This window comes from Microcebus murinus, chromosome 14 (assembly GCF_040939455.1).
Source record: "Microcebus murinus isolate Inina chromosome 14, M.murinus_Inina_mat1.0, whole genome shotgun sequence".
Taxonomy (NCBI): domain Eukaryota; kingdom Metazoa; phylum Chordata; class Mammalia; order Primates; family Cheirogaleidae; genus Microcebus; species Microcebus murinus.
This window is the reverse complement of record NC_134117.1, coordinates 32,308,828-32,335,513: the sequence shown is the minus strand read 5'-3', so window position 1 is coordinate 32,335,513 and position 26,686 is coordinate 32,308,828. Positions and strand designations below refer to the sequence as shown.

The 26,686-nt window shown below is 36.2% G+C and overlaps 1 protein-coding gene across 3 annotated transcripts in view; it reads right to left on the bottom strand.

The window, feature by feature from the left end:
• The window catches only part of IDE (insulin degrading enzyme), an 86,194-nt gene that overhangs the window by 31,968 nt on the left and 27,540 nt on the right, over window positions 1-26,686 (bottom strand). For all 3 annotated transcript variants that reach the window (XM_076009981.1, XM_076009980.1, XM_076009982.1), the window contains 8 exons: window positions 25,294-25,463; window positions 19,382-19,504; window positions 12,443-12,555; window positions 11,762-11,924; window positions 10,226-10,318; window positions 9,686-9,777; window positions 8,577-8,657; window positions 6,872-6,975 (listed from right to left, as the gene is read on the bottom strand). In XM_076009981.1, coding sequence (XP_075866096.1) covers window positions 6,872-6,975; window positions 8,577-8,657; window positions 9,686-9,777; window positions 10,226-10,318; window positions 11,762-11,924; window positions 12,443-12,555; window positions 19,382-19,504; window positions 25,294-25,463 — 939 coding nt within the window. The remainder of the gene's footprint in view (window positions 1-6,871; window positions 6,976-8,576; window positions 8,658-9,685; window positions 9,778-10,225; window positions 10,319-11,761; window positions 11,925-12,442; window positions 12,556-19,381; window positions 19,505-25,293; window positions 25,464-26,686) is intronic.

Sequence of the window (26,686 nt, the reverse complement as noted above, 5' to 3'; positions counted from 1 at the left end):
CACCTGGCTGACTGGACTTGGTCTTATCACCTGCTTTTGGGTAGATATGCTAAAACAAAACTGACCTATCAGTAGGCATAACTGACTAATCTTTCAGCTCCTGGTGTTCCTAGTCTGGCCTACCTGCCACTAACCACTATTAATTCTAGAAAACATGCTAAATAAGAAATATGTTCCACAGAGACATAGAGAGGAATAACAGGGTTTAGCATATGAAAGAGTTCTGTGATTGTGTTCAGAAGGAAGTGATCCATGTTGGTAGTCCCTCAATCCCTTTTGAAGGAGTAGGTATAGTGTGCAGAACCTATACAGCCACATGAAGGGTGTACGATGTTTCTTAAGGGCATTCAATACATGCCAGAGTCCAAGACTCAGCCCTAGGAATTGCTTCCACTTTGTTGATTTCTCAGAGAATGAATAGACTGATTTTCAGAGACTTCTGAAAAATATATTAAGAAGCAGAAGGACCTGGTAGAGAGAAGATATTCCTATCTTCTCTTCCATGAGATGCTTGATTTTGTAAGAGTTCATTACATAGATGGTTTTCATTTCTCTGGATAATAGCCCAGGCATCAGAATAATGGGCCAGGGACTGATTACAACTTGCAAAGACTAAAGCATTCATTTGGCAAAGACTAAAGCATTCACTTACCCTCTGAAACAAGAAAACTTAAAACTCAATCCTGAGAGAGAAAGTAAAGCAGCTCAGTGAGAGCTGCCAAGCCAGATGCCCTGGAGGATGACTATATGACACAGAAAGCTGAAGGCTGTCCAGTAATGCTCAGGTTTAAAAAGGGGGAGAAAGAACATTTGTCAAGTATACTTCTTAGGGATTTAGATAGTTATATACCAAAGTAAAGTCCATGGGTAACATGTGAAATGTTATTCATGAGGAAGCAAATACAATACCTCAAACTAGGCACACTGGCCTAACAGAGAGATACTTTGCAGATTGACAATTAGTATATCATTAAGGAATTCAAAGCTGAAATATACAATGGGAAGGTATGTATTAAAAAGTAAAGGGAAGGAAGGGAATAACAGTAGACACAGAATATATAAGCACCAAATCCATATAGAAATCTGTGAACCAGAATGTGGAAGTCAGGGATGATCACTTGAATTAGGAGAAAAGGATACAAAGACAAGTCACAATAACTGAAGCAGTTATAGATAACTATAATACATGTAATTGCAGACAGTTCAGAACAACCAGCACAGATGTAACATTTTAGACTATCTGCTAAAAATCTAATTATACTAAAAAATAGTTTTGATGATAGTTTTTTTCTTGAGTGGAAGGGAGGAGGCGTGGGCTGTCGATATGGCACAGATGTACTCCTTAGAAACATGAGAGAAAATGACCTTTTCATATGGAAACTTGCAACAGTGAGAAAAGGAAACAGTGTGCTAGAATGAATGCTGTTTACTCTTAGTTGACACATGAAAAATCTTCAGAGGCTAAATGAAAAATATATATAAAATAAAAATCAAAAAAACAGTGTTAATTATGTGACCTAAATTTTTAAAAAAATGCTTAGAGGGAATGTAGCTGTAGAAGTTAGATGGAAACAAAAAGGCTCCTCACTACAGACATCAAAAAGCAATATAGTTCCCAAGGAATAAATTCTCATGAGATATGTACAAATAATTTCTGAGAGAAGAAGGGAGACAGACATCCAAAGAATGAGAAAAGGTTTCATAGGTAACTGTATGAATTCAAACAGCATTAGTGGAAAGGGCACAGACCAGGCAACAGGAAACTTGGATTCTGGTGAATACTCTGACTCACTTTCTTTGAGATCTTGCCAAAATCCCAGTTTAAGATCTAAATTAGGCAAGAGTGCTTAGCCTCTCTGTACTTGAGTTTCACTTACTTTTTCAACAGAGATTCAAATTAGATCAACTCTGTCCTTCCACTAGAATTCTACAATATCATGATATCAAATTAGCTTTTTAAAAGATACATTCAGAAGAAGATTTAAAAAAATGTATTGATGAGACTCAAAATCAAAGAATAGTGACAGGAAGGCTTAAGTGCTAAAGAATTTGAAGCTCATGAAAAATGCTAAAAATCATTTTTAAAAAGGGTTTCTTACAGTAAGAAGGAATCAAGAAAGACTAAGCTAAAAAGCTTAGAGGCCAGCCATGGTGGCTCACACCTATAATCCCAGCACCTTGGGAGGCCAAGTCAGGAGGATTGCTTGAGGCCAGGAATTTGAGATCAGCCTAAGCAATATAGTAAGACCCCATTTCTTAAAAAAACAAATTAGCCAGGTGTGGTGGTGCACTCCAGTAGTCCTAGCTACTTGGGAGGCTGAGGCAGGAGGATGGCTTGAACCCAGCAGGGCCAACTATATACATAATGAGTTGGACTAAATGACCTCTAAGGTTCCTTTCATTCTAAGGATTTTCCTATCTATTTCCCTACCTGGTTGCAATGTTAAACTTGTCTCAGTGGGTATTAAAGAAAGAAATCTTACCCTCCAGCTACCCTAGTCTGGCTGGGAAGCTGGCAATACTACCCCAAGCTGTTCTGCACTGCATCACTGACCTGCTGCAGTTACAACTGTAACAGTTACAGAGATCAATCCTGTAGAGAAAAACAACTTTTTCTTTAAGTGTGATAGTAAAGAGAAAAAGAGGTATTTAACTCTAATTACATAAGATAGCAAATTTAGAAACATGCATTTAAACATTTAATCAAAAGTAAAATGTATGCTCCAGCAAATTCACTCCTACAGAGTGTTACTGCATCAATTACTGACTCTAAAGCAGCAAGAATTATAATTTAAATCATGATTTTTCTTGCCAAAAGAAAAAGCCATATCCTTATTATATAAAATAATCCTAAATAGCATGAACTTGTGTTTGTACAATACTTTTCAACTTTGCTGAATCATTTTCCATCAGATAGAAAGATAAAGTACTACCTCCATTTTGCAGATGGGCAAGGTTCAAGGAAATTAAATGAGAACCAATGTTTATGACATTATATAAAGTTCAATTTTCATAAGTCCCCCTTGCAGGATTGTGAACTGTGAGGTTTCACATTAGTTATTCAAGAAACACTGGCTAAAGAAAAAAAGTGATATATCCAAGATCCATGACTAATAGGTGACAAAACCACACAAAACTAGTCACTGAAAGGAAACTTAAACATTGCCTAGTGAGTTCTATTATTAAGCTTTTATTAAGTTCAAAGCTCTTACTCCCAGGCTGATAAGTGGCTTCATTTTCAGAAGGTGTATAATAAAATTCTACAGGATTTAGGTTATTTTTCTAGAATATACAGCTACATTAAGGAAAATACAAATATTTAGACTGCTTTACTTGCTTAAAATGAGATAATGAATGTTCTAGATGTTTTTCTCCCATGTATTTTAATAAAGTAAATGCATGTATCTCTAAATGAAAGGTTTTTAATCTTGAAGTCCAATTTATCAATGTTTTTTCCTTAATGGTTATTGTTTTTGTTCTAAGATATATTTGCCTATCTCAAGGTTTTGAAGATATCTTCCCATGTTTTCTTCTAGAAGTTTTATAGTTTTAGTGTTTTTATTTAGGCTATGACGTATTTCAAATTAATTTTTGTGAATGATGAAAGGTAAAGGTCAAGTTTCATTTTTTTCCCATATGGATGTGCAGATGGTAGAAGAGCACCATTTGTTGAAAAAGACTTTCCATTCCCAATTTAATTATATTGGTGCCTTTATTAAAAGAAAAAACAAAAACAACTGACCAAGGGCCCAATGGATGGATAAAGACAATGTGGTATATATTAATATATACAAGGGAACATTATTCAGCCTTAAAAATAAAGGGAACCCTGTCACATGCTATAATACAACATGGGTGAACCTTGAGCATATTACAATAAATGAATACATCAGGCACAAAAAGACATGTTGTATAATTCTACCTATATCAGGTATCTAAAGTCAAATTCATAAAAAGAGAAAGTAGAATGGTGGTTATCAGGGGGAAGGAGAAAAGGAAAGTTATATTTAATGGGTATAGAGTTTCAGTTTCACAAGATGAAACAGTTCTGAAAATCTGTTTTACAACAATGTGAGTATACTTAACACTATGGGCAAATGAGCATATTATCTCTACAAAAAATTTAAAAATTACTTTGGGGTGGTGGCACTCGCCTATAGTCCCAGCTACTTGGGAGGCTAAAGTGGGACAATTGCTTGAGCCAAGGAATTTGAGGTTACAATGACCTATGATCAGGCCACTGCATTTCAGTTGGAGTGACAGAGTGAGACTCCATTTCTTAAAAAAGATCAATTGACTATATATGTATGGAACTCTTTCCGGACATTCTATTCTGGTCTAATAATTTCTTTGTCTATCCTTATACCAGTAGTACTATAGTAGTTTTTTTTTTTTTTGAGACAGAGTCTCACATTGTTGCCCAGGCTAGAGTGGGTGCAGTGGCGTCAGCCTAGCTCACAGCAACCTCAAACTCCTGGGCTCAAGCAATCCTACTGCATCAGCCTCCCAAGTAGCTGGGACTACAGGCATGTGCCACCATGCCGGGCTAATTTTTTTCTATATATATTAGTTGGCCAATTAATTTCTTTCTATTTATAGTAGAGATGGGGTCTCACTCTTGCTCAGGCTGGTTTCGAACTCCTGACCTCGAGCAATCCGCCCACCTCGGCCTCCCAGTGTGTTAGGATTACAGGCGTGAGCCACTGCGCCCGGCCTATACCAGTAGTACTATAGTAGTTTTATACTAAGTCCTTATATCCAATAGTTTAAGTCTTCCAACTTTTGGTTCCTCGCCCCCTCCAGGAGTATTTTAGCTAATCTAGGTCCTTTGCATTATCTATAAAAATTTTGGAATGAGCTATCCCATTTCTAAAAAAAAAAAAAGAAAAGCGTACAAGAATTTTGGTTGTGATTACATTGAATCTATGAATCAGACTGGAGAGAACTGAGACATTAATATCACGTTTCCTAACCTATGAACAAGGTATGCTTTCCATTTATTTAGGTCTTCTTAATATCTCTTGGTTACTGTTTGTTCCCTTCTACTGTTTTGTAGCTTTTTTGTGAAGAGGTCTTGCTTATTGTTGGTGAAATTTATTCCTAAGAATTTTATGTTTTTGTTGCTATTGTAAATATATCTTTTAATTTTCCCATTTTTTGTTGCTATATATAGAAATGCAATTGATTTTTATGTTGACCTTGTAACCTTTGACTGTACTAAACTCACTTATTAGTTTTTTATTTTGGGGGGATGGGGAAGATTATTTAGAATTTTGCACACATACAAACATGTCATCTATGCATATATCACTTTAAACAATTTAAATTATGTAAACTATATTTCCCATCCCCAACTAGACTACTTCAAGCATGAATAACTTAAAACACTACATTATAGAGCTATTTAATCTTCAACTTTCTCTACTGTTCACTGACTAGAAAGGAAAAGCCTTCCTGATTTTTCAATTCCTCAGTATTCAAATAAATTATCTAGAGCTGAAAAAGAATATTTACTATTAAAGGTAGAATAATTTGCTCATCAATCTTTAATGAATTCACAGCTTTTGGTAACTTCCTCCAGTTTTCCAGTATGATTTTCCATATTATAATCAATTCTTGAGTATTTAAGAATTAGGCAACAAATAGGGACTTAAAATACTGGCAAAAAACTGAGTGGAAGACATATTGTAACCTGTCATGACTGGGTACATGAAACCAGAGATTTAATTTCTTTATAATTTCAGAAGTTATTGTCATTGGGAAGATTTCCAAAGTTTGACTTTTAATGTATTTTTTAAAATCTCAAATAACAGTTTAAAAGTTTTTAAAGTGTGATATTTATCTATATTCACTCACACTATCATAAAATAAAATATTTAACTAAATCCTAGCATGAGGTCAGGTAAAATTTGGCTAGTCGTCTTTCCTACAAGAAAGTCCTAGAGTCCAGTAACCACCAAAGAATGACAATAGCTAAGTCAAGCCTCTCTGAACGTTAAAAGAAATTAATTATTATCTCAACATAAATGGTATTGTGCAAGTCATAAATATGCAATTATAGCCAAAGGATTTTTAATAATATGTCTGGAAAAGTTCAAACAATGGTAACTAGGAAAAAGACTTTAATAAAATAGTTCTGTCAAAAAAAAAAGTTCTACTACATTGTTAATTTTATTCATAAAATAACTGTTAAAAAAACATTTACTCAATTACCAAGTTGCCAGAATTTTAGAAATACTTGCCTGACAGAGGAGACAAATCTTAAATGTGAAATATGTGCCATTCAATTTTATTCCTTTTATCATTTGACTTTAGAAAATATAGATGAAATTCAATTTTAAGGTGGGAATATCATGTGGTGGTGGCTCACAAGCTCTTAGGGATGACCCTCCTCTAGCAAGAATACCTCTGCTACTATAAGAGTGTGAACTTTTGAATTACTGATTGACCACGGCTCAGTCAGGAAGACTCTAAGATGGTAATCCATACTATGGCTTAAAAAAAGAAGGTGCCCTCACTTGCTTATTAAGAGCCAGATAAGTAGGCATCTGAGTTAAGACAGGCCCAGGTTAAGATGATTATTATATATTTTTCATAATAAATTATATTTATGTTTGTAAAAATGTCTTCATCTTTTAGAGATACTGCCTCAAAATAACCTAGGGTGAAGGGAGGATGAGTGAAGAGGGATGGATATAGATAAAAAAGACTGGCCATGTATTAATTATTAAAGGTTAGTGTTGGTTCATTATACTACCTTTGTGATGATGCTTGATAAAATGTTTAAAAGTATTTTATTCACAATTTCAAATTTTCAGATTCTAATCATTACTGAAAATTTAGTTACAGCAAGATCAGTAGGGTGACTCACCGGACATTTTCTGGTCTGAGTTTATCAAGAACCATCTCTATTAAGTCAGGTCTAAATTCTTCCAGGAAATATTCAGCTGTGAGCACTTCTTCTAGAGGATAATACTTTTAAAAAGAAAAATATAAAAAATTAAATTTATAAGGTTATTACAGAGTCTAATTTATTAAAGCAAACATCTTTCTGGCACATTAAATCCACTATTTTACACCCCCTCTTCCTTTCAATTACATTTTACTCTACTGGAAAAATTTCTGTATCCTTGAATCTTTTTCTCTTTCCCACTACAGCTTTAAACAGTTTCATATTGTATGATGTTTCTGCCAAATATACTGTTAATCCCCAAACATAATTACATTTCTTTTGAGGAAAAATATGCGGAATACTTCTATTTAAAAGCTGAGTAGTTGTTAGTGAAGAAAATTCAATAACAAAATGCTGACACCTACAGGTTTTTTTAAAAAGGTACACACAGTTTTATGAACAGAATTTCCTCTCAAATTTCTATAAAAGAAATCTACATTATTTTTCTACACTAGCCAAAAATATAAGCCATTTTTCCCCACAACAACTTTCTAAATGCTTGTCTGAAGATGCTTTTTAGTAAAAGCAACTTCCAATATTCTGACACAGACTGACTGATTCATTTATTCAACAAATATTTAATGAACACCTATTCTGTGTCAGGCACTGTTCTAGGTACTGTAGATACAATAGTATTAATAGAGAAGACACACACAGACACACACAAAAAAAAAAAATTAGAGAAGATACATGAAGTCACTGTCTTCCAAGGAGCATATATATATTCTAACTGGGAGGGAGGCAGACAATAAACAAATATTATAAATTTAGTAACAGGCAATAAGAAGAAAATAAAAAAGGAGCAGGTGCAGGGGCATTATTTTAGATTGGGGGGGGTCAAGGAAAGTCTTGCTGAAGAGTAGACATCTAAGTGGAGATTCAAATGATAAGAAAAGCCTAGAAAGCAAAGATCAGATGGAAGAGTGTCCCATGTAGAGAAAACAGCAAATGTAAAGGATTTAAGAAAGAGGAATAAACTTAATGCTTGAAAATTACAGAGCCAATATACCTGGAGTGAAATGCAAATGCAAAAGTGAGCTGGAGAGTGGTATGGAATGCAGCCAGGGAGATAGGCTGGGGCTGGATCACCTTGTAGGCCAAGGAGAATTTTGGATTTTATGCCAACTCTGATGGAAAACCACTGAAGGACATTAACCAGAGGAGTGAAACAATTGGATTTTAGTTTACAAAAGATCACTGAGGTTGGAAAAATAAAACTACAGTGGGGGATAAGAAGGAAAACAGGGATCCTAGGTAAAAGACTATCATGGTAATCCAGGTAAGAAATGATGGTAGCTCAAACTAATATGGTAGCAATGGAAATGGAGAAAAGTAGATGATCCATAACTTTCACATAGGTAACACCTGACATACTGTACAACTGAAAAATATTTAAAGCCAATAAACAAAATGCCTATGTAATGAGAATATTACAGATGATCATTTCTAGGATAATGAAAATTGAAATTTTATAGATGTCTTGACATCAAAATTTGCCCTGTTGCTACAAAGTCTAAAGTTTTATACTTCAGCTTCAATTTTCATCATTCATGTAGTACAGAAATATATGAAAGACCACCGGAGTACTCTACATACCTATACAGTAAAATAACAACAAACTTACATGCAATATTCCCGCAATCTTAGACGTATAGCCCCGTGGCCTCTCTTTATCTTTAAACCTAAAAGCAACAGCATTCAAGTCCTAAAACAGAAAGTTAATCCAATCAGACATAAGTCAACTATTATTTAGAAATACTTTTTTTTTTAGTGGTTAGTAGTATAAACTTTCTACTCCATATTTAACTTTATCATACTCTCTGAAAAATGGCTATGCTTGATTTAGCAATATATAAAACATGAAAAAAAAACCTTCTTAATGTGTATAAAATTTAACACATCAACCTAGGCTTAAGACCAAAAGCAAAATAGGTAAATAATTTTGAATGAAAACAAACACAGAATATGATTCTATAGCCTAAATTGTTGAAACTATTCATGAAAGAATTAGAAAAACTATGTGGAAGAACCGTGTGAGATTCAACAATCCCATAGATGATGATTCTGGTGACCCATTCAGAGAACTGGACCCACATTCAAAGCTATTTTCATAATTTTCACAAGCAGAGATTATACCTTTGAACTTTTACCTAGTTAAAGAGGATGTTTTTCATCCTAAAATACATTTTAGAATCTTGATAGGAAAGGATGTATTTTTAAAAACCCTTTTAAAAGAAGTCTTTAAAAATTTGGAACACAAACACCTTTAGTTTTATGCAAGAAAAAAAAGGATAGTGAGGCTTTTCCATACATACAATAATAAAATCACTTTTAAGAACACAATCATACATAAAGCAATTCACTATTTCTTTGAGAGTTTGCTACAGTTTTGAAAATGCCATAGCTCATGCAGCTTCAGTCAGGGAGTAACATAAGCCCTGCTCAGGAAACTGCTGGTTTTCTTCTGAGGGATGGAAAAGCAATCTGATTTCTTCCCTTTTCCCTCCTAAAAAAGGCTACATGATGCTTTAACCCTTAATTGTGCCCCAAGTACCAAATCAGACTAGTACAACTAAGCCTTAACTAATACTACTATGCATTGCAAAATTTAGAGTTTAATTAGAAAAAAAAAAACTTTAAAAGTTTAACTGGGCCTTAAATTTAAATTAATTCACATGTATTTATTTTTGAAAAATAGATTCCTTAAGAAAAACTTTGGTGAAACAAAAGTACCTTGCACTCTTGGAAAACCCATTCTTGAGGTCCTTCTGCACGTAACTTCTGAATGTATTGAAACATGTGCAAAATTATATCTTCAACATGTACTGGAAAAAAGGGGCACACTTAAAAACCATTCAGTCCTTGAATCCTTCAAAGCAGTGAGCTCACTCCTAAGGTAAAGTCAGGTAAGTAGAAGATGGTCCCTCTTAGAAAATGGAGTCCTCACCTCCCTGAGACTGGTTTTAGGTATCCCACTCACAGCCCTCTGGGCTCATGGATATGTGACAGAAGGGGTGTTGGGGCAGTAAATGAGCAAATAAAAAGCCAAGTACACATTTAACAAGCACAACATAATGATAGGTTGTTAAGGGGGGAAAATCATTCATGAAACAAAGGCTAAGTTACACATGAAAAATACAATGGATAAATTGTATGAATTAAAGTGTTTATAGCTTTTCAACATAAAACAGATCCACAGCATAAAGAAGTTAAAAAAATAAATCATACAAAGTCAATTTTCATTCAAAAGCAAAAAGGTCAATCAATACTTACATAATCCTTCCTCAGTCAAGTCCACATTAATGATAAAAAACATAAAACCTCGGGCTCCTTCCTTCTGCCCACCAACAAGAGTATTTACCCAGCCTGCAACATTCAAAGGAAATCAACATGATTGCATGTGTGGCTTCTTTCAAGACAAGAAATTTTTCAAAATTTCCTACTGTATGTGCCCAAGGGATCAGAATGGACCTCTTATAGAAAAGAATGGAGGAAAAAACATCAGTTCAGAAAAGCAGTTTTAGATGATGTGGAAAACTAACAGATTTCTGGGGTTGGGGTCTTTTCTGAAGACTCCTCAAATCAATTCTAAATCAAGAGTAGACTACTGTGCTTAATTAAGTGGTAGGTAAAAGCAAAGGGCATGACTTGGGAGGAGGCTTGGGAACCATTTATTGACTAGATCCTATAATACCCTTCAGATTTGATGGATAAGGGCAAGCAAATAAATAATGTGTTCTGACATTCACAGAGATGATAAAGAACATATAATGTGGGCTTTTACTTTTTAACCTCTTTCTCATTTAAAACATACATTATGATTATCTTTCGAAGTATCTAACATCTAATCTTCACTGTTCGATACTGAAGGGTAAAACAAATTACAGAAAAAAAACCCAAAAACAAAAAGCACAGTAACAATCACCACCTTACTCACTAACCCAAAACACTTCCGCCTAAAAACATTCACAAGGCCAGGCGCAGTGGCTCACGCCTGTAATCCTAGCACTTTGGGAGGCCGAGGCGGGTAGATCGTTTGAGCTCAGGAGTTTGAGACAAGCTTGAGCCAGAGCAAGACCCCTGCCCCCCCATCTCTACTAAAAAAAAAAAAAAAAAATAGAAAAATTATATGGACAACTTAAAAAAAAAAAAATATATATATATATAAATTAGCTGGGCATGGTGGTGCATGCCTGTAGTTCCAGCCACTTAGGAGGCTGAGGCAGGAGGATTGCTTAAGCCCAGGAGTCTAAGGTTGCTGTGAGCTAGGCTGCTGCCATGGCACTCTAGCCTTGGCAACAGAGTGAGACTCTGTCTCAAAAAAGTAAAATAAAATAAAATAGGCCGGGCGCGGTGGCTCACGCCTGTAATCCTAGCTCTCTGGGAGGCCGAGGCGGGCGGATTGCTCAAGGTCAGGAGTTCAAAACCAGCCTGAGCAAGAGCGAGACCCCGTCTCTACTATAAATAGAAAGAAATTAATTGGCCAACTGATATATATATAAAAAATTAGCCGGGCATGGTGGCGCATGCCTGTAGTCCCAGCTACTCGGGAGGCTGAGGCAGAAGGATCGCTCGAGCCCAGGAGTTTGAGGTTGCTGTGAGCTAGGCTGACACCACGGCACTCACTCTAGCCTGGACAACAAAGCGAGACTCTGTCTCAAAAAAAAAAATAAAAAAAAAAATAAAAATAAATAAATAAAATAAAATAAATAAAAACATTCACAAGAAAATACTTAGGAAAAAATGAGAGCCAGAGTAAAAAGATGTGGTGGTGTACTACACTCAGAAGCTGTTGCCCAGGAGACTTACCTTTTGATTTAAGTTCTGATAACAGACTTCCAGGACCTTCATGCCCAATGAGATGACCAAGATAATGACCAGGATTTGATTTGTAGTATTTCTGAAGATCAGGTATGGGAAATGTCACATAAAGATTCCTAATATCTTTAATGGGTACTATTTTATAAAGTTGCTGGGGGAAAAAAACCAAACAAAACATAAAAGATTAGCTGTATACAATTCCTACTGAATAAAATATTTACCAACTAAGAAGAATACTGATTTTCATGGAAAAATACCAAACTTAGGAGCAAATCAATTGCCAGAGAAAATCATATCAACCACAAAGAAATAAATGACCAGACTCCTAGTGGAATTTCATTACCACTGGTATGCAGTCCTTCTGTTGTCCCCTGGACCATGCCACTATAGTTTTGGCGGCTTGCCTTCTGGCACTGGACAATGGCTTCAACAATCTGCCAGGGCTACAGCTATCAAAACTACTTTTAGCATGCAAAGATCAGAACATGTTGATATGTTTTGGTGATTCATTTTCCTAATAAATGTAAAACTGATTTGATTATCCTGACAAATATTAAAAACTACATAAATAATGAAATCTCCAAAATTTTTCACTTATTCTTTGTTAAACTAGGTATACATTATGTCCATAAATTAAAAATATAAAATACTTGAAATAGATGTACTTACTTTAAGATGTTCTTCTTGGAAAGGGTGTTCAGGAAATTCTGGCAATGGGACATTTTTGTTCTCTACTTCAGAAAACAATTTTACCACCAGATTAGTCAAGTCATCTAAAGATTCTGCAAGAAAACAGATAAAACAGAACTTAAACTAATCATAATATATGATAGGTAATATTTAAGACCCTAGGTTCTCCTGAAAAGTGCCCAGACTATTAAAAGGAAAATCTGGAATTTTTTTTTTTTTTTGAGACAGAGTCTCGCTTTGTTGTCCAGGCTAGAGTGAGTGCCGTGGCGTCAGCCTAGCTCACAGCAACCTCAAACTCCTGGGCTCCAGTGATCCTTCTGCCTCAGCCTCCCGAGTAGCTGGGACTACAGGCATGCGCCACCATGCCCGGCTAATTTTTTTTTTTATATATATATATCAGTTGGCCAATTAATTTCTTTCTATTTATAGTAGAGACGGAGTCTCGCTCTTGCTCAGGCTGGTTTTGAACTCCTGACCTTGAGCAATCCGCCCACCTCGGCCTCCCAAGAGCTAGGATTACAGGCGTGAGCCACAGTGCCCGGCCTGGAATTCTTTTTACAAATTGCATCTGAGAAGGATAAATCATTCAATTATATCCTATCAGTGCCTATATAACTTCAAAAGCTTCTAAGCAATACTAATAATGACTGTGCCTCACATATATCTACCTTTTTTTAAAATTAAATTTTATTTCTTTTTCTCTTCTCTGATGTTATGTAAATATCTACCTTTTACAGTCTTAAAATTAAATATTCACAAATACTATTCACAGTATAATTTCACAAATGATATCTTGTAATAAATTTAAGGCGGAGCATGGTGGCTAATGCCTGCAATCCTAGCACTTTGAGAAGCTGAGGTGAGAAGATTGCTTGAGGCCAGGAATTTGAGACCAGCCTGAGCAGGAGCAAAACCCTGTCTCTACAAAAAATAGAAAAAAAGTTAGCCAGGCATTGGCCAGGCACGGTGGCTCACGCCTGTAATCCTAGCACTCTGGGAGGCCGAGCAGGTGGATTGCTTGAGGTCAGGAGTTCAAAACCAGCCTGAGCAAAAGTGAGACCCCGTCTCTACTATATAAAAAAATAGAAAGAAATTAATTGGCCAACTAATATATATAGAAAAAATTAACCGGGCATGGTGGCGCATGCCTGTAGTCCCAGCTATTTGGGAGCCTGAGGCAGGAGGATTGCCTGAGCCCAGGAGTTTGAGGTTGCTGTGAGCTAGGCTGATGCCACGGCACTCACTCTAGCCTGGGCAACAAAGTGAGACTCTGTCTCAAAAAAAAAAAAAAAAAAAAGTTAGCCAGGCATGGTGGCACGTGCCTATAGTCACAACTTCTTCGGAGGCTGAGGCAGGAAAATCACTGAGGCAGGAAAATCACTTGAGCCCAGGAGTTTGAGGTTGCAGTGAGCTATGATGATGCCACTGCACTCTAACCTGGGTGACAGAGCAAGACTCTGTCTCAAAAAATAAATTAATTAATTAAATAAAAAAAATAAAAAACAAATATTAGAAACAATAATAGCTGCATTTGGAAAAATGACTATGATTCCCAACAGGCATCTACTGAACTATTAGAGGAGAGATTATAACATACACCTTACAAATAGACACAGACTAAGCCCATTGTTAAAAATCAAATGTTAGAGTTTACATGTGGCTGATTTTGTGGGGAAATAGTATAATGGTGAAAAGAACCCTGGAGGCAAGGGGGGGGGAATTCCAGGGAACTGGGATTCTAACCCCAACTTCACCACCCATGTTAACTGACTACTTGGACAAACTGGTTAACCATTCCAAGCTCTGTAAAATAAGGAAATTGGGCAAGATGATCACAAGTCTCTTTCAAGATCTAACATTATATGATTCTGTACCACAATGTGCTAAAGTCACACAAAGACTTCCAATTACTGATAAACTTATATGCCCTCTTAAATGATGTTCTTTTATGTTTTCACCTACATATATTTTTTATAGAGTTTTACTTGCAAAAGTTTGCAAAGCTGTGTGTGTGTGTATATATATATATACACACACACACATACACACACACAAATACATGTAGCAGAACTGTTTATAACAAAAAATGAAAATGACTTCTATGAATATGTGGATATTATGAAACATCGATACATTGGAATTTTATGCATCCATTAATGAGGGATAGATCTGTATGTGCTGATACTAAAATATCTCAAAGCTCTATTAAGTAAAAACTGCAGGCTATAAAACAAGGCCATGTAATATAATTTAATGTTTTTTAAAGACATATATAAAAACATATTAACAAAATTCAACTTTTGGAAGTATAACAAGAAATGAGTTAGGGTCTTTGGGGAGAGGGCATAGTGGTCATAGGATGGAATAAGAACAACTTGCTTTTTATTTTATACCTGTGTGGGATAAATTTTTTTCCATGTGCATATATTACTATTATTCTAAAAAGAAAAGAGTACAAAAAAACCTTATCTTTTTTATAAATAAGATAATCACTCACCTTGATTCTGTCTACTCAAAAATAGATTATTTATAAATGGTATAAACATTCATTTCTTGTTACTATCACTAAGCATTTGAATCAAATAAGAAATTTCCCGATATTCTATGACCCATTTTGAACTTTTCCATGAACTCTCTAGAGGACACTTAATCACTTTTTGAGAATTGCCTTTATATGGTATAAAATCTTTTATGTTTATGAATGTGGACATTTGTACTTTATTTATAAAATATATCTATTTTTATGTCAATTTTTTGGACATGTATGAAGGATCCCAACATGTCCAAGAGCCAAATAAAGGGCAGATCAGTGGCTGCTTATATGACAAGCGAACTTAGGAATGGAGGGGATATATTTGGAACAAGAGAAGTCAAGAGACATCTTTATGCACAGATGAGACATATGACTTGAAACAAGGTAAGTTATCAACAAGTTTGCTAACTAGAAGTATTGATGACAGCTAGGCCTGTTAGAGTAAGGTTCTACCAAATGTGCCTTTTGTCTTGCATATTTCTATCCTAAAAGCATAAATTCATAGTGTAGCTTTTTAAAGGTAAGGGAGCTAAACAATATTGCAGTCTGTCTTCCTCACTAAACCAAGCTACCAGAGATCAGGGAACTGAGTTCATCTTCATATCATCAGAGCTTGGCAACCTCAGTGTCTGTACTTCATTGTTACCTATTTACCAAGTGTTCAGGCAATTCGTGCTTGCCACAACTAGAGGGATGGCTTCAGGCAAGTAGGGAAAAACTCTTTCGTGCCCTTGTGACAGAAATCCTTCCACATGGTTACTCTTCCTCTCCCTTTCCCCCAGAAAGAGGAACAGATTATCTATTAATCGTCTAGTCTAAGAGATCCAGTTTCCTCCTCACACCTTTGTACTGTAAAGATACCTCTCCCAGAGCCTTCATCAAGTCTACTGAGCTCAGTACAGGAAGTCAGTCATGATAGGAGAGTGACATGTATGGATCAAGAAACTGAAACATCTTATTTCTTTTAGGCCCGTATTCTGTCACTTCTACCAAACCAAGAACACGCTAAGGACAGGGCTCATGTGTCATTCATTTGTTGCCATTGTTACTTGCCCAATAAAAGTTTATTGAAATCATGTGTTTTATCTCAAATACAACACAGGAAAAAAAAATACAGGTTAGGCACCTATTCCCAGAACTGGGCTTTAAATACCAAGTGATATTTAACATTCTAGGCCCACCTACCTTTAGCAAGCACACAGTTGTATAAAGTCTGTTTTTTTAAATTGGCCTCACTCCTTGAATTCATTTTATATCCTGGTTCAACTTAAAATGTATATCATTTTGTTTTTTCTTTTTTTTAAGAGATGGGGTCTCACTCTGCCACCTAGGCTGGAGTGTAGTGCCTCAATCAAAGCTCACTGCTCCCGTACAGGTAGGACTCCAGGTGTGTACCACCACACCCAGCTAATTTTTCTTATTTTTTGTAGAGACAGGATCCCACTATGTTGCCCAGGTGGTCCTGAACTCCTGGCCTCAAGCAATCTACCTGCCTCAGCCTCCCAAAGTGCTAGGATTACAGGTGTAAGCCACTGCACTCGGCCTAGTTTATTTTCTTTTTTTTCCAGATAGTTTATTTTCTAACTGCAAAAATAACATTTGCCAATAGCAGAAAACTTAGAAACAAAAGCAAAAAGATGATGAAAGTACCATAATCTCACAATTATGAAATGCTATAGTGGCTATCATTTATGGAGCATTTGCTATGTGCCAAATACTATGCTAAACACTATTTGCATTACCTCAGTTAAACCTCAAAACAGGTATGAGGTACCACCTCCATTTTACAAATGCAAAAACTGAAGTTTAGGGAACTGAAGTAACTTGGTTACCTCACAGCCACACAGCTAAGTAAGTTGTATATTTGGAATTCAAAGCCAGGTTGTTGGATTCTAGAATATGAGTTTTTAATTACTATATCACAATATTAACTTTCTCAAATATGTTTTTCTATTTTGTCTTTTTTTTTTTGAAATAAGATCTCAATCTGTCACCCAGGTTGGAGTGCAGTGGTGTGCTCATAGCTTCACTGCAACCTCAAACTTCTGGGCTCAAGCAATTCTCCCATCTCAGCCTCCAGAGTAGCTAGGACTACAGGTGAGCACCACCATGCCTGGCTAATTTTTAAATTTTTTGTAGAGATGGGGGTCTCACTATGTTGCCCAGGATAGTCTCGAACTCCTAGTCTCAAACAATCCTCCAGCCTCGGCCTCCCAAAGTGCTGAGATTATAGGCATGAGCCACTGTGCCCAGACTCCATTTTGTTTAATGTCTATACCATATATCTATTAGAATTTTTAATAAATCTTAAAAATGGGACCATATAGCACATAGTGCTTTTATTTTCTATTTAATACATTAAGACTATTTTCCCATGGTATTAAAAAATGCTTTCATAAAACTGTTTATTCATTCAGTATATTTTACCAAGCAACCTATGATATGCCAAGGATGAACTCAGGTACTGAGGATAAAGCAGTGGACAAAATGAAGTTTCTGTTCTCAGTAGCTTACATTTTGGTAGAGTGGACAACAAAAAACAAATATTTAATACTTCAGGTGGTAATAAATGTTATAAAGAAAAATAAAGCAGGCAGGCTTATGCCTGCAAACCCTGCACTTTGTGAGGTCAAAGTTGGAGGATCACTTGAGGCCATGAGTTCAAGACCATCCTAGGCAATGTAGTGAGACCTCACTTCCACAAAAAAATGAAAAAGTTAGCTGGGTGTGGTGGCATGTGTCTGTAGTCCTAGTCATTTTGGAGGCTGAAGTGGGAGGATCATTTGAGCCCAGGAGTTTGAGATTGTAGTCAGCTATGATCACTCCACCATACTCCAGCCTTGGTGACAGAGTGAAACCCTGTTGAAAGGAAAGGAAAGGAAAAGAATGGAAAAGGAAAAGAAAATAGTAAGAAGGGATGCTATTTTTTTTTACAAGATGTTCCATTTTATAGTTATAAAATTAGTACTTAATCAATCTTTTATTAATATATATTTAGATTATTTCTACCTTTTCACTAATATATATTGTACTGACAGAAACATCCTTTTATATCACACTTAAACCCTGATTATTTCCTTATATTGTATTAATACTTCCAGAAGTAAAAATGTATATGTACCTTTTAAGGATGATCTTGTTAAACTGCAGAAAGACTAGCAGAATTGATACCACTACAACCAATACAAAAGAGCACCCATATCCATAGTGGGTATTGCTTAAAACAAAACAAATTTTAAAAACCCAAAAGTATGGAATTTAACAGGGGGAAACAATACATTATCATTAGTTAATCTGCATTTTAAAAATCAAACCTTTGGCTGGGCGTGGTGGCTACACCTGTAATCCTAGCACTCTGGGAGGCCAAGGTGGGAGGATCGTTTGAGCTCAGGAGTTCGAGATCAGCTTGAGCAAGAGCGAGACCCCATTTCTACTATAAATAGAAATAAATTAGCTGGACAACTGAAAATATATAGAAAAAATTAGCCGGACATGGTGGCTCATGCCTGTAGTCCCAGCTACTCGGGAGGCTGAGGCAGAAGGACCGCTTGAGCCTAGGAGTTTGACGTTGCTGTGAGCTAGGCTGATGCCATGGCACTATCTAGCCTGGGCAACAGAATGAGACTCTGTTTCTAAACAAACAAACAAACATCAAACCTTTGCTGTTTATATTACAAATAGTTTCCCCAGTTTATCATCATCTACTTTTTAGGTTTGTTTCCAATTTTTTGTGTTGTTATAAGGTCAAATCTGTCAATCTTTCCTTTTATACTTTCTTTACTTGCTTTTATTTGCTTATGGCATCTACTAGAGTAGTAACTTATATTTTCTTCAGGTCTCCATTTATTTGTTTTGTTTTTTGGGGGAGGACGGGGAATTTATTTAATGGACAAGTACAGAAACAATAGTGTGAAATACTCCCTAAGGTAACATGATATAGATGGCATGGCATTCCACAGATTTGAGAAGGCAAGGAAAAAAACCCTTTTATAACCTAGGGACATATAAAATAGATTATACCCTGATCCAAAATCTCATAAACCCATTAAGTTATTAAATACTTAAAAATAATTCAAATATATTTCATTCAGTGAAGCATAAAAGCAATAAAAATGGATGTTACCATAGGTTTAAAAAGTCCACCCAAGAATACTCTGTAAATATCAATGATAGGTCTCCATTTAAAACCACCTAAACTTCTTTTTGGAACACAAGGAGTTAAAAATAAAAATCCCCATCCATATATTCTTCAACAAGTAGATCATTTTCAAAAGACCCTGAGCAGATAAACAGCTGCATCTTATATCTGTCTTCCAATACTTTGAAAAAACCAAAATGGAAAACTTAGATTATTCAATTATATAAAAAATTTTAAGGGTTCTTACCTCGACCTAAAACACAAATAGCCATTAAATTGGAAGAATAATAAGTAGAATGGAATTTCAGTAGCTCTTGTCTTACATCAATGCCTTCTTGGTTTGGTCTAGTCTCTAGAGTATATTTGTTACCTGAAAGGGAAGAAAAGGCAATACTTAGAAGAAGCAAACTATGTGGACTTTAAAGTTATATAATTATTACTGACATAGCTAATAAGATAAAAGCAATTCAAACTAATACACATAATTAGTCAAATATGTTTGACTATAATGTGGATAAACAGGACAGTATAGTACGAACAATAACATTTAAAACTACAGAGTTTTCCCTAAGGAACTAAAAGTGGTTTATAAAAATCATACTTCTTAAAATCCCTATGGGATAGTAGGTATTATAAGCACTTACAAGATAAAATGTGATCCACATGGCCTCCATTCACACTACTTTAATTTTCAATTCCCTATGTGCTCCATAATTAATTGAACAGAGCCACTGAGGGATATTTTTGGAACTTGCCAAGTTACTCATGGAAAGAAATTTACTATTTTGGGCTGAAACATTAAATTTGTGATGCGAATTCTCATGGATGTGATCTAGACTGGTAAAAATAGGATACAATGCTATTTTTATAAATCTCAAGTGATATATACAATGTACCACTAAGAGCTCTTATGAAATTTTGATAACTAATTCAGTTAGGATAAAATATTCATATCAAAAGAAATTGTCAAATATCTCTAAATAATACCTTTCTAATGAAGACCTTGTAAATTAGAGACTGAGAGATGAAATTGCAATGATTAGCGTCTCTCCAAAATGGCATCATATCCTAAGATCCTGGCCTGATAATTTTTAGTATTGGTCCTGCTTACACTAACTATTACATGAAATCTTGTCTTTCTTCTGCAGATATAAAACTATGGTAGAACATGTTCTTGATGTGGCTTATTTTTTTTCCTTGTGTTTTTATAGTGTCTGACAAATTGGCTTTGGGAAAGTCCCTTCTTCACTAAATTGGATGTCTAAAGAAAACCACCAGATGGCGATCTCAAACCCAGTCTTTAGCTCAGTAGTGCTGCACAGTACTCTGAGTTAAGATTCATGCCCCAGAATGCTTAAATCAACAGATCCAGTGAAGAGTTTTCAAGAAACAGCATGGCAAATGCTCATTAATCTTTTTCTAGTCACAAAGCAATCATATGAATTCATACTCACTGTAAGCAGCCTACCAAGTTTTCAGGTTCTTAATTAGTCTTCTCAGTTTCTCACTAAAGACTCAATCAATTCCAGATCTGCTCTACTGGCCAGAGAGGTCCTGAGACATCTTCTCACTCTACCTGAGGTGGTTCAGGTGCTCTTAAATGTATCCATAGTTCCAACTTCTGGGGGGGAGGAGCCTTTGCTGGGGAATGGTTTGAAATTCTCTCATATCAAGGTGGAATCTGAGTGTTGATGGTGCCTCTCTTCTCTACACATGAAGATTCTAAAAGCCTCAGTTCCACAGGCCTGTAATCCTAGCACTTTGGGAGGCTGAAGCAGGAGGACTGCTTGAGGCCAGGAGTTCGAGACCATGCTGAACAAGAGCAAGATCCCATCTCTACAGAAAATAGAAAAATTAGCCAGGTGTGGTGGCACACACCTGTCGTCCCAGCTACTCGGGAGAGTAAGGTTGGAGGATCAGTTGAGCCCAGGAGTTCAAGGTTGAGGTGAGCTATGATGAGGTCACTGCACTCCAGCCTAGTCAACAGAGTGAGACCCTGCGTCCAAAAAAATAAAGTGCTTTTTGTTGTTATTTATTTGTTTTTGTTCATGGATAAGTGCTGAGTATTATCCAATGCTTTTTTTGTTTGGTAGTCTACTGACTGCCTATCACTTTGGATTATTTAAACTGTGGGCCAGGACCCATTATATTGTAATGAAATAAATTTAAAGTATTGGCAGACCAGAATTTTTCTGGAAAAAAAGAATATGACAGAAAGTCATATGACAGAGAGTACCAGATGATGTAAGTACCATGATGTAAGACTGATTTATTTATTTTTTTTGGGGGGGGGGGGTTTGAGATAGAGTCTCACTGTGTTGCCCCGGCTAGAGTGCCATGGTGTCAGCCTAGCTCACAGCAACCTCAAACTCCTGGGCTCAAGTGATCCTACTGCCTCAGCTTCCTGAGTAGCTGGGCCTACAGGCATGTGCCACCATGCCCGGCTAATTTTTTCTAAATATTTTTATTTTATTTATTTATTTATTTTATTTTATTTTTACTCAATATTTTTAGTTGGCCAATTAATTTCTTTCTATTTTTAGTAGGGACAGGGTTTTGCTCTTGCTCAGGCTGGTCTCGAACTCCTGACTTTGAGCGATCCACCCACCTCGGCCTCCCAGAGTGCTAGGATTACAGGCGTGAGCCACCGTGCCAGCCAACACTGATTTTTTTTTGATAAAATTTTGTTTCAGCTGCTTATACAACCACATATGTGCTCTGAGTTGCTAGGTAAAATGTGCTTCTTACTGTGGGATATATACAAAAGAGTTTGAAAACCACTGATCTACACTACTTCTGAAGCATGAAAAACCACTGTAAAGGACAAACATCTTATTATAAGGTTTTTTTAAAATAGAGAACACAATGCTTGGTTTTTGTTCATCTAAAAATACATACGTTTTCCTGAATTATTTAAAATCATAATCCCTCGATGGAAAAAATGGCTCACATTCACAGAAACATTCAAAATAACAGAGGTAAATTAGCATGAATTTCTAACAAGATCCTCCTTCAAAGACTACCTTTGCAAAATTTTATATATGTATAATTTCTGGATGAAGGTATACAGCTTTCATAATATTTTCAAACATATCTGTGACCTTAAAATGGACAGACTCTATATTCTAAAAAACTCAATGTTAGTTTATATTTCTAAAATCAGAAGGTAACTTGACATTTGTATTACTTACATCACATTTTCCACACTTGTGTACTGAGTCTGACTCCCTTGTCTTTTAGCTGTTTATATTACCTTGTACTTTGCTAACTGCCTAGCCTTGTCAAGTTAAAAAGACAAATATGCCCACAAACTTCACCCATCTATATATGCCGTGAAATGTATCTCTTTGCCTATAATTCTTGAAACCTTCCTCTGGGACATTTTAAGATTGTTTCTTGCTTGTGACAAGTTTACTTGTGACAACATTACTCACTTTATTCACTGAATTTATTTCTGGAAGATTTGTGGCTGCTTCTTGATTACACTGGTTATGATTTGTCATCAGTGAGGCTATTTTTAAAAAAGGCAACCCCCAAAGAGGAGCTCAAACATGTTCTACACAATAGTAGCATTGTTGATATAAATATCTAATCTACTGAAAGGACTACTTTAAAGAACAACAATCGCCGGGTGTTGTGGCTCACGCCTGTAATCCTAGCTCTTGGGAGGCCGAGGCGGGCGGATTGCTCAAGGTCAGGAGTTCGAAACCAGCCTGAGCAAGAGCGAGACCCCGTCTCTACTATAAATAGAAAGAAATTAATTGGCCAACTGATATATATATAAAAAATTAGCCAGGCATGGTGGCGCATGCCTGTAGTCCCAGCTACTCGGGAGGCTGAGGCAGGAGGATCGCTCGAGCCCAGGAGTTTGAGGTTGCTGTGAGCTAGGCTGACGCCACGGCACTCACTCTAGCCTGGACAACAAAGTGAGACTCTGTCTCAAAAAAAAAAAAAAAAAAAAAAAAGAACAACAATCATTTGAATGTAATGATTTTAACATTTGCTCTTTAAAGTTCATACTAGGCTGGGCACAGTGGCCCATGCCTATAATCCCAGCACTTTGGGAAGCTGAGGTAGGAGGATCACTTGAGTCCAAGAGTTCAAGACAAGCCTAGGCAACATAGCATGACCTTGTCTCTACAAAAATAAAAATAAATTATCTGGGTGCGGTGGCATGCACCTCTAGTCCTAGCTATTTGGTAGGCTGAGGCAGGAGGATCACTTGAGCCCAAGAATTCAAGGCTACAGTGAGCTATGATCCTGCCACTGTATTCCAACATGAGCAACAGAGCAAGGCCCTGGCTCTTTAAAAAAACAAAAATCAGAAAAACCTCACATTCCCTTTTTCAGATATCATGTATGCTAAGGTTCTCCACAAAAAGCACTTTTCAAACAATGTGGCATTACACAGACATTTTAGGAACCACCATCATTTCATTCAATGATGCTATTATTGAGTGCCAAGTACTATATTTCTAAATAATATAATATCACTACTTCTAACTACAGTTTTTAAAAATTCCTTCTAATTCTGTAAAGCCACACTAATTTGTCTGGCTGCTGTTAGATATATTAGAATGGTATCCAAAAAAGAAAGCTATATTTATAGTATTTAAAATTTCCGCCGGGCACGGTGGCTCACGCCTGTAATCCTAGCTCTCTGGGAGGCCGAGGTGGGCGGATTGCTCAAGGTCAGGAGTTCGAAACCAGCCTGAGCAAGAGCGAGACCCCGTCTCTACTATAAATAGAAAGAAATTAATTGGCCAATATATATATATAAAATTAGCCGGGCATGGTGGCGCATGCCTGTAGTCTCAGCTACTTGGGAGGCTGAGGCAGAAGGATTACTTGAGCCCAGGAGTTTGAGGTTGCTGTGAGCTAGGCTGACGCCACGGCACTCACTCTAGCCTGGGCAACAAAGCGAGACTCTGTCTCGAAAAAAAAAAAAAAAAAAAAAAAAGAAAAGAAAAAAAAAAAAAAAGTTCCCACATGCCTGAAGCTCTGACTCAAGGGGGGGGCAAGGGCAATATACATAATAACCTTGGCATTTGTACCCCCATAATATGCTAAAAAAATAAATAAATAAAGATGAAAAAAAGGAAAAATAGTTCCCAAAATTAATTTTAAAAACAAGCATACATTTATAAATGCACTAAACAATCTATTAACATTATTCTTATGCAACTTTATAATACCCAAAGCAATATTTTAAAGGCATAGCAACCTATTAACAATGATTACCTCTGGTGAGTGGGACTGGCAGGAGTGGATGAGGAAGAAAAAGACATCAAGGTTTTGCTTTTATTTTATACTTTAAATACTTTTGTACTGTTTAATTATTAAACAAGTACTTTTTAACAAAAAATTGAATTAAGAAATACAGTTATAAAATAAAAAATTTCCACTTTTATTTAACTCTACTCTCTGTCACCCCCACCTCTTATCTTCCTGAAATAATAGCACTTTGAGAGCAAGGCCCTTGTTTGTCTTCCACAGTATACTGTCTCCCACAGAGCTATTCTCATGGGAGAAGCTATGTACCTGGAAGGGCAGAGATAGAGGCAAAAGGGGGTAGCCTTTCAGTGAGCCTTGTTTTTTTTTTTTTTTTTGAGACAGAGTCTCACTCTGTCACCTGGGCTAGAATGCTGTGGTGTCATCATAGCTCACTGCAACCTTAAATTCCTGGGCTGAAGTGTTCCTCTTGCTTCAGCCTCCCGAGTAGCTGGGACTGCAAGCGCATGCCACCATGCTCAACTAATTTTTTCTATTTTTAGCAGAGACAGGGTCTCACTGTTGCTCAGGCTGGTCCTGAGCTCAAGTGATCGTCCCTCCTCGGCCTCCCAGAGTACTAGGATTACAGGCGTGAGCCACTGTGCCCAGCCTAAGTAAGCCTTTAAAAAAAGCACTTCAAATGGGAAAGTAGACTTCAGAATAAAAGGATCTATGATCTTTTCCCTTTAAAATGCTGGTTAATATCTATTCACAACTTTAACTGCTCTGCTCCTTAAAATTTAGACCCCTATTTGAATGGGATATAAACAGGAATGGAGAATTCTGAAACCTTCTATCCTGAACTGTAAAATACAATACTATGCAAAGAGGCCATGGGTTTAAATGAGGTCAAATGGAACTAATACATGAAAGCAGCTGTTGACAAACCTGTCCCAAATTTACTGAAGGGGTGTTTAGGATTCCCTGTAGCTTTTTCCAACTGAAAGAGCCTCCAGGCATCATTCATCACATTCTTCTCATGTTCTGAATCAACTGCATTCACCTCTCTGTCTTTGCAACTCTCATCAAACAAGGGGCACAAGAAAAACTGTGCAAACCTAAGGGTGTAAAACATAATTAACAACTTGAAAACTGTCATTTTTAAAAGAATGGCCTTTAAAAAGCATTTCTGAAATATTAAACATGTCAATTCAGAGGAGTTAATCTATCCCAGAGATGCTAAATAGTGAAAATATTAAAAAACAATAAATATAACCAAAAAATACACACACACACACACACACACACACACAAGAAAAGGTAGACACATGAGAGTTCTTAGGCAAATCCTAAATTTATAGTCCTAAGTGCAATTTCACTAAAACTCAGGCACCTTAGAACAAACAAATAACCAACTTTTAAAAGGCTGAATTTGAATATCTTTTTTCTTCTTATGGAGAAAAACAAACTTTAATTAGTAGAAAAGTTAATGCAGTAAGAAATCTGAGGTATGACATAGTAGTTTGACTAAACCATGATTATGGGCTTTTATGAAACAGTAAGAGAAACAGTCTATAAATTTTTAATAAGCAGTGATTCAACAAACAACATGGTAAATAACTTTAACATAAGTAACTAATATGCTTGTCTTGAGGCTATAATTTAAGAGCACCAAAGTTTAACTAAAATATCTTTAGTTAATATAATAAATTAACTCTCTTATATCAGGCTGCAACTTCAGTCACAATTTCACATGCCAATTCCTTTTAAGAAACTTTATATGCCACCTTGTAAGAACAAGACTCAGAATTCAGATAAAGCCTAGAGTAGAAGCTCTAAATGGTACTATTCGGTGGGCCTAAGAGACTCCTGAGTCGATAAACATCTCAGTTACTACATGTCACAGTCCAGCTGTCAAAGAGTCCATTATCATTACTTGCTACTTATTTCAAGTAAGTGAATATGATACTGTGCTAAGTACTTTACACATACCAATCCAAAAGGAAACTTCATCTATCTGGAGTCTATAATTAAAGATGTATGGAAGCAAAGAATTTTTGGACATGTAACCTTTTACCTACCTCAATACACCCACGTTGGGAAAAGTACCTAATAGCTACATACCAAAGCTGGATGGGCCCAGATAATGGGTCATGTTTATGACACAGTATCAAGTTTTTAAAATGATGCTCTTATTCAAGTGAGTTATTCTAAGCCAAGTAACATTAGACATCCTCCACCATATATCTATTATATGAACATCTGTTATAGCATTTGCAGAGCAGGAAATGAAATTCAGTTTATGATCCCAGGGAACTCATTAATGGAAGTCTTCCGGGAA